The 9,523-nt window shown below is 36.4% G+C and overlaps 1 protein-coding gene across 1 annotated transcript; it reads right to left on the bottom strand.

The window, feature by feature from the left end:
• Positions 1-4,416: 4,416 nt before the first annotated feature.
• LOC113781574 lies at positions 4,417-8,049 on the bottom strand. The gene is made up of 6 exons (XM_027327531.1): positions 7,941-8,049; positions 6,140-6,281; positions 5,577-5,746; positions 5,170-5,452; positions 4,831-4,991; positions 4,417-4,716 (listed from the first exon to the last, which is right to left on the bottom strand). The coding sequence occupies exons 1-6, from the start codon at positions 7,990-7,992 to the stop codon at positions 4,553-4,555; spliced, it is 972 nt and encodes a 323-aa protein (XP_027183332.1). The 5' UTR covers positions 7,993-8,049; the 3' UTR covers positions 4,417-4,552.
• Positions 8,050-9,523: the final 1,474 nt, after the last annotated feature.

Below are 9,523 nucleotides of genomic sequence, written 5' to 3'. Positions count from 1 at the left end.
GTCCAAGTGGTCCATATCGAGGTTTACTCTTAAACCCCCACCTTCATGCTCATCATCCGAATCACTACCAGACACATCTTGCGACTCCGACTCTTCAACCTCTTCCGCATCAACTTCCGGGTCATCTTCCGGGTCATCTTCTTCCACATCATCTTCAAGAGAGCCAAGGAGCCCATCGTGTATACTAGCATATATATCATTTTCAGCTGAACTGCGACAACCTTGCCCAGGGTTAGACTCGATCCCAATTGGAGAAATATGGCATGATGGACCTGGATCTCCAAAACTTGGAATCGAATCCAGGCCATGAAAATATTCCTGGGCACCCATGGACCCTGATGTGAGCCTTGGTTCTAATGAATCCATAGATCGATCACCATGCATATAATGACATGCTGATGAAGTCTCTGGAACGACTACACTAGAACCGAAGTGCAACTTTGTTGGATCCATGAATGCATGAACCAGCGACATCATTGGACCAACATTACCTATTGGTCCAGTGAATACGCTATTAACTACAGGCATTTGGACGATTTCTTCCTTCTCGATATAAATCTCCGCCATGTATGAAACTCTTTCGATCCAAAGATCGTACATTACATCAAGAGTTTCATCATCCACCACTGCGGAAACAGTATATTTGGAACTCTCCAACGGTTGACGAAGAAACAATTTCAGCTTGAACATCCCTTTATCGACCCCAATATAGTGGTAAATCCTGTCAACCAACTCCCCGTATCCAATTCTATGCCTCAAAGTTAATGTCCGGTTGGAAGTACGAGGCATATAACAAACAAAGTCACCTTCGTAATGTATTTGTCCTCCCCAGTATAGGTTTACCCGCAGAGGTCTTTCTACAGACATGTTTGTAAAATGAATCCCTATTTTGGGGACAATATATTAGAATTAGAAGTCCAAGCGTCCAAACAAATGAAAGAGAGGATGGACTATAGGTCGAAATTGGAACTATTATATAGACTAATTTCGATCCATATGTTTATGAAAAAATTTAAAACAGGTATGAAATATGCTATAAATAACGATAGCAATAGCCTAAAACTCCGAACGCAATCTTTAGAAAATTTGGACAGAGTCTCCCCTAAAATTACACTAAAACTCCCTGCCAACCAATCCGAAAAGGGAACCCGATTAAGTAGTAATCACATTTGCCACACTACATATTGTCAAGAGACCCTATAATTTTCAAAGTACAGGTGTAAGAAATGTATTTAGAAGTTATATATATTTGGGCTCCACATTCACATCTCATAAAAAGATCCACATTCACAATGATGTGATATTCTAGCTATGAATCTTACAAAATTAATGTTATTTTTCCAAATAACCTAATAGTGAGTTACCCTCACAAAGAAATATCTACAAAAATTTCGACATAATCTCCCCTATAAATAGCCTCAAACTCCCTGTCAAACAATCCAAATATCCATGAAATTCAAGAGCTCCAATCTATAAACTACATAATGTCAATAAAGTCTCAAAGCTCCAATTGCAAAACATACAATATCCAATGTACATAGTGTTTCGACCAAAAGTAATAGGGTCGATAAATAGATTTTAAAAAAAAATTCTGATGATAAATTCAAAAAAATTCTACAAATGGGGCATTTTGAGCATGGGATTACATCCAAAGGGTCTTCGCCTTCAGCAAATGCGAACTCACGGAGCTCGAATTTTCGCACGATGAAATCCACAAAAAATTTTAACAAAAAATAAAACAATAGCTCGCATTTATTATTATGAAATGGACGGATCCGAGCTCGGATAATTTATTGAAGCCCTCGGATCCAACAGGGTTCGGATCCTTCTCAACGGATGATCAGACGAGACCTCGGATCTGAGTAAACAACTATAAATCCGACCTCGGATCATAAGGATCCGAGGTCGGATCTTTCTGCCTTTAGTCGTATCCGAGCTCGGATCTTGCTTTTTCTGCACTAATTGCAGAAATCTGCAAATAAACTGCAACTAATTGGAAATGGAAAAATTGCCAGTCATCGAAAAAGATAACGTATTTCCTCAAATCCACCACAAAAAATGTAAAAATAAGCACAACCCACATCACATTTACACCCAAATTTCACAACAAATCTGAACCTGCCCTTGGATGATAGTATTCAACTATTAATTAAACTTAAAAAGCTATACGTGAGGCATTGCAAGTGCAAAAGCCTAACCTTTATGCTGTTTGACAGTTGCAATGGGACGGCAATGCGGTCAAATTTTGGGAAGCGGCAAACGCGAAACCAGTCTTTCGATGCTCCGGTTTGCTCCGGTCTTTGGATGCTTCGATGTGCAGAAACCAGGTCTGTTTTCTTTGTTTTGCTAATCAAAAAATCCGAATTCTTTGTTTTGCTGTTCCACAGCTATTCAACCAGCTATTCTTTGTTTTGTCTTTTTTTTTTTTCGAAATGGGGTCTTGGCGGTTGCTAGGGGAGCTGGGTGAGAATGCGAGGTCACAGAGCTCGCATTCTCAGAATGCGAGCTCGAATCGACCTCGCATTCGCAAAATGCGAGCTCGATGAGCTCGCATTCTGAGAATGCGAAGACCCCCCTTTGTAGAAACAAATCCAAAAACCGCCCTCGTTGTAGAAATCTTTTTTTTTTTTCATCACAAAATAAGAATTCACCCCTAGTTTAACAGCTTCTCATCCGGTCCTAAATCCTGAAAGGAGATTTTCCCTTCCTTCTAGGAACTGATCTGACCCACAGATTTGGCTTCAGTCAAGCTAGATCTGGCGCTGAATCTTGCCAAGATATTTTGAAAATTTCCAACAATGCGTTCGCCAACCGGAGAAGTCATTAGAAGAAAACCACTTCTCATTATTCTTTGGGAAAAAATTTTGTCCATTTTTAACAAATTTGATCATCATTATTCCATTCAACAAAGTTCTTCAGTTGTTGTTGTGTGAGTATTATCGAATGAACATGTTCCTGAAGTTCAAGAATACTACCAGTATAGACTAATTGCATATGATAATGTCAAAAAAGGAAAAGGAAATCATTCTCATTTCAAGCTTGGCATGAAGCAACCCTTCGGAACAATGAATAAGCGAATGAATTTTCATTATCCCTCACCCTAAGTCCCTAACCTCCCGAGGAGTAAGAAATCTCCAGGCTTATCAAAATATTTTTTGATTTGAGTCCTTGTAGCATGACAGATGCGGTAAGTTGGGCAGCTTCCTGAAAATTTCAGAAAAGCTCCTACAACTCATCTTAATTGCAAAGTAGACCCTCTGCTAATATTGCCGGCTTCCTAAGCTCCACAACCACCCCTAAGGCCCTAACTCTGTTCTGTCTTCAGAACTTATGCATACCTGCTATGCGCTCTTTCTATCTTTCTTTTGTTGTACCGTTGTCTCCTACTATTCCAGTCATAACCAATGTTTTGAAAATCGGATCGAACCGATCAATTCGACTGATTGAACCATCCAACCTTGACTCTGGTAATAAACTGGGGAAGTAAGATAAAATCGTTAAGAAGCTAAACCTTTTGAACTTGTGAAAATCGGATAAACCGTGAACAGGCGGTTTTTTTTTAATTTACTATAAAAATAAGTTAAACACAACCTGCACTCAACGACAAAAATCTAGCACTCACTAGTAGAGCCACTTTCCTCTGTCCCTTGGTTCCTTTTTCCTCTTTTAATTTCAAGACCTTCATAGATTTTGTTCCTTCCTTCAAGCTTCCCCTACTACTATATAGATCTACAAATTCTCGATCTGCAATCTAATCGGAAAGCGAACAAAGTGTTGAAGACTCTATTTTCTTTTGCCAAATCCGGGATCTTGGGTTCACTCAACATTTAAATTTTTCCTCGTTGAAGATTTCGATCTGTATGTTTTCTTTTTGGGTCTTCAGTGCTAATTAATTTTGATTTATTTTTCTGCCCCCTAGTTTTGATCATTTTTTTTAATGTAAAGTTCGACTTTGATTTTTGCGGCAATTACATATCAACATGTTTATTCTTTTTTTTTTTTGCCTTCAACTCAACCAGGAAAAGTTGAGTAGTGGTTAATCCACTAATGGATGTTCTATCAACCCATATATACCAGATTTATTACGTGGATTATTTATCTTTCTCATTATTCGTCCCAAAAAAAAAATAAAGTAAAAAACATCTATCAATCCCAACCTCGGATCTCTGACCGGATTTATTACGTGGATTATTTATCTAGATTGGAATAACAAGTCGAAGCTCTCGTGAGAAAAATTACAGCAGGCTACTAGATTTCTTTCCAACATCGCAGCTTTCTTTTCCCTTTCATTGTTGTTCCCTTGAAAAGAAAAACTAGAACGATTAAAAAATTTTGAAAAAAAAATACAGAAAGTTTGAATCGAAAATCAGTAATTCAAGATGAAGATGATGTTGATAGTCTGAGAGAGGTGGAGAAGTTAAAAAAAGACAAATTTGCGAACCATATTGAGACATTCTTTTATGTTTTACACATATAACCGGACAAACCAGTATTTCTTTCCCCTTTATTATAATGTACAGTTGGATTGTGAGACCGTCATCTACTAATTTCCTCACCCTTCAGTGAAACTCTTCACGGATGAAATGCGAACAAATTCCAGTTCGACGATCAAAGTGTCATTTACGAGGAAGCCTTTAGAAGTATCCGCAATATCATTCAATGATTGGAAGGCACCAAAACCCCGGTAACTTTGCATACTAGTGAACAAGTGATCAGCTGCAAAGTGGAATTGGTCAAAACCACCAAAGATAAGGACATAAAAAACATGATTTTAAATTCTTCACCAGAGGTTAAGTCATGTATGGAAAGATATACGTCGGATTGATTGACCTGTTTGCTCAATATCCTTGCCATTCTGTTGGTGTTTTACGCGTAGCTTGAATTCTGCATACACGCTAAGGGTAATTTTGGAGTCGAGCGAATTTAGATAGAGTGAAAGGTATTTGGCTTCGTCACGTTTTGTTCCTCTGGGAAGAAGCATTATTAGTCTCCTGAGATGAATAAAGAAGCCACAACATTTCTTAGTCAACTGATTAATGTCCCTATCATCTAATCAAACACAAAGTCATGCTAGAAAAGTAACATTTGACCAGACAGACATCTCCAAAGTACTGCCAAGTGCACAGCGTCATGAGAACAAAAATAACTTTGAAGAATGGGAGGACATACCACTTGAAATCCTGCCGAGTAAAAGCATCTGAGAGTCTCGGCTCATCACTCTTAGAATAGTCAACTATTTTCCAAGTGTAAGTTGCGCTGCTAGGTTTCACAGGCATAGCTAGATACTCTCCTCTACCCTTATAACTGTTAACGGAAACTTCCACTCCAAAAACACATTTGTCCTGAACAAGGTATCCATTTTCTTCATCTTTGAAAACATCAAGTTGCATTAGTCGAGGAAGTCCAGTGTCTTTCTTCAGCGCATACAAGTGTCTGAACTTCCCACAGACATCTGGTTGTAAGAAGAGAGGAAATGATTATAGCGCAAGTGATAATGTCTAATTACACATATAATGGAAGAAGGCTAGAAAAGACAGAATATGAAAGACAAAGCTTGGAAACTAGAAGAAGAAAACCTTGGATAGTTAAGTACTTCTCTTGAATCTGATCAAGCACAAAAAATGTACAGTTCAGATTGATCTCCCACCCAACAGGCAGAGCATTAGTCTCTTCGATTCTCAAATAAAGGGATATGAATCCTTTTGCATTTCTTTTTTGGTCACCATTGGGGTAGAGGGAAAGCTTCCTTCAGTGGAAAAGACCAAAATAATAATAATAGTAATTTTCTTGAGCATTGTGTAAAACAGACAAATGCATACATATATAATCATCAAAATGCTCTTGAGTGACTTCCTTCCTAAAAATTTTGATCAATTTGGGATTTGAACTCTAGAGTTCAGATAATTTGTTTGAGGCTAAACAGAAATTAAATGATATTCAATTTAGAATTAGCTATTCACAAATTTGTTTGTGTGTGTGTGGGGGGGGGGGGGGGGCAGGGGGATATCTAGATTAGCTTAGTACTGCTGAGTTTAATCTTTGTGCGTGACATATGAATTTCTACAACGATTAACAAAAGAAGTTTATTTGCCTAAGAAAATAAATTAAATGAAATTCAGTCTTGAAATTCAGACTCAACCATTTATAACCACAGGCTTCAAAAGTCATTGAATCATAACTCTTTGCGTCTGATTTTTCTAGAATTTTAAGAAGCAAGGAGAATGAGTCAATCTGCAATATGTAGTGCGCTGGAGGCTTGTCTCTAAGCAATTTCATGGTATCTGCAAATCAGAAATAAACTTCTCATTAACACCTTCAGAATAACAATAACGCTGCCAAAAATATGATATATACATGATGTTTAGATAGAATCTGCGGTATTGTTTACTTTTGTTAGGTTCAATTTGATCGAGTAACTTTGGTGTTTCCAAGTCGCACGAAAGATCAAGCACTTGCACACATATTACGTGTCAGAAATTCATAAGTTCTAAAATAATTTCATAATGTACGTTACAAACTACAATAGCTACCGACAAAATTGTCAAACTAGCAGTAATAATTCTCCGTAATACACAAGCCATAACTTTTAACCTACACAGCTTCAAATACTTGCAGAAAACCCATATACTTCAGCGATTGCCAGCAAAATCGTGTGTTTTGAGTAGATATTGTAATTATTATCATTCATGATGTATGACATAAACAGAGGATCAACAAACTTCAGATATTTTATGTAAAATTTAAGAGAGAAATTGATGGCTTGTCAGCTGTAATGCAGATAAACGTTTAGAAGAACAAAAGATACTATCAGCTTCATCGCTTCCATGCATGGTACGGCAAGTTTTTTCCTCCTCCATAATCATACTTTATGTTGATTATTAAATTCTTTTGATTTATATATAGTCAAGGGCTCATCCATTTTTATGTTCTGAATAACTGAATAGCATTGAAGCACTTCGGTAAGCTCAATGGTCATACTGCTAAACTCGAAGGGTCGTTGTGGAGGGCTTTTCAAGGTTGAATTGACTCCTGCATTCTCCAACTGATAGATTGTGCCAAAGCAAAGCCAAAAAGGATATACCCAATAGATACACGAATAGCTTGAATAAATCTCACTAATTTTGCCTAAACAAGGGGGACAAAAAGCCTCACTAACTTTATGATAACCTTACCTGCAAACCACACGTGGTTATTGGATCATTCGAATCTATTGCATTGTTTCGGTCATTGAGTTATTTTGACAGTAAATTATGTAACTGTAACTCTTTAGAGTGCAGAATTTCTGCCCTGTGGTTTTTTTTTTGATCTAAATTACTTGTTGAGAGTGACAAATAATTTTATTTTAGGTCACAACAATACTTCCAGTGAATTTTCTATAAATTAAGGATCGACTACGTTTACATGACCCTTTGAGGTTTAGCCAAACCACAAATCAAACCTTGAGGTATGGAAAGTAACAAAGCCTTAACAAACAGCCCCTCCTGTTAGCTGCTGTCAGCAAAAATAAACATGTAAATCAACACCATTCTATTAGTCTCCTTTTCTCCACCAAGCGAAGCCCTGGGCATAATTAATTGCAGCAAAACAACAGCCTTTATTCTGGCCGCCAATAACAGATATCATGTTCTTCCATAACAACTATCAGCAAATTATTTCCAATCTCCAATAAATACATAGCCCACACAATCCTTGAAGGCAAAGAGTTGCTTATGTTTACATAAGTCATCACTTTCTTACAAATCATTGAAATTCTAAAGCTTAGTTAAACTTCTGGAAGGGAGAAACAAGAACCTAACTATTTCTAATTTGAGTTGATTTACCATTAATTTGTTTCTGAAAATGTATATTTAGAAAGGAAAAAAAGAGACAGTAAAGTTCATCCCGTTAGTCTATTAACCATGAAATAGTCCATGCAAAATAAAAGGCGAAAACAAGCGTACCAGAAACGGGGTCTTCTATAGGAAATGGATTATGCGTCTTCACCTCCGCCATGCTTGTGCTGTACTGTCTAATCTCTAGGAGTAGAAATGAAGAATTAGAGAATACAACTCGAAGAAATTAGGGAAATTGAATGGTATTGATGAAGAAAACGAAAGTTGGAGCGAAAAGGAAGGTACAAGAATTTAGAAGATACAGATTTGGAAGGAAGGTACAGATTTAGAAGAAAATTGGAGGAAAAGGAAAGTACAAGAATCAGATTTAGAAGAAAGTTGGAGGAAAAGGAAGGTACAAGAATCAGATTTATAAACCTTAGCTTATCCTCCGTTCCCGCCTCTCTTTTAGTACTAATCAATTACACTTAGAAAATAGCAAAGCAGCTCCTCCCTGATTTTATTTATTATAAAATGTATACTAAACAGAAAATTGAATGCAACAAAATAGCCTCCTCTCAAAAGCAATCCTAGTCCTGGTTGGCTCAGAAATACATAGCGGAAGTATAAACAATTCGACACCCTTCTTCGGAAATTTTTAGCTCACGCGATTTGAACAAACAAATAAATTGGAGGCACAAAAATAATGAAGGGAAAGAAGTGGCCAAAAGAAAGGAATGAAAAGGTAATAAATTCGAAAGTTTCTTTTATAATCAAATTATATCACTCGCTACAAATATTACATCTACTAAACAATTACAGATTTAGTATTTTAGATGACAGTAAATTATTTTGTCAAATCAAATAATGATCCTTTTTTAATTCAATCAAAATAATCATCTCGTTAACGAACAAAGTATATATAAATACTTATAAATAAATAAAACAAATAAAACAAAGTTATATCTCCTAGTTATTGACGAACCAAAACTTCAATTAACCTTAGACTATAAAAGGAATTAGTCACTTCTCATGGTGGATTCGCGGCCAAAACAAATTAGGGTTTATTGGAGAGAAAAGAAAAAGAAAAAAAGAAAAACGGCACGAAAGCAAAAGAGACGACGTCTTTTACTTCCGGTTCCTTGCGTCCCAAAATGCTACTCTTCTCAAAAGTCACAACTACTAATCTAAATAGTACTTATGTTTCCTACCATTAAAGTAAAAGATTCTTTTTGCTAATATAACTCTAATAAATACTAAAACTAATAGCTATGAACAAAAAATATAGTTCCTAAAATAATCAACAACTTCTAACTCTATAAGAAAATAAAGATTCATTTCCATTGATCAGCAAAAATTCCAAACTGGCGAGTTTGCTTCCAATTCCCGCAATGCCTGAACTTTACAGCATAATAAGATGTGGTCGCGTCTTACAATGTAAAGTCTTCTGAAAATTTCATATTTAATACATTTTTTACTCCCTTTTAATAGCAAATTTCTAGAAACAACACCAACAACCAAATATAGTAGAATCTAGTGATTAACACCATATTTGACCAACGTTAAAAGGGAACATTAACAAATAAAATGCATAACTAGTTCACTAACATGATATGAAGCCCACGACATAGAGATTCTATGTTCTGATTCTCCTGCCCCTCCTTACTTCTTAATCCCATCCTTCCCCTACTAGAAAATTTTTTTTAAAAAGG

This window comes from Coffea eugenioides, chromosome 8 (assembly GCF_003713205.1).
Source record: "Coffea eugenioides isolate CCC68of chromosome 8, Ceug_1.0, whole genome shotgun sequence".
Classification (NCBI taxonomy): domain Eukaryota; kingdom Viridiplantae; phylum Streptophyta; class Magnoliopsida; order Gentianales; family Rubiaceae; genus Coffea; species Coffea eugenioides.
Note: the sequence above shows the minus strand (reverse complement) of the source record. Positions and strands in the feature narration are given on the sequence as shown.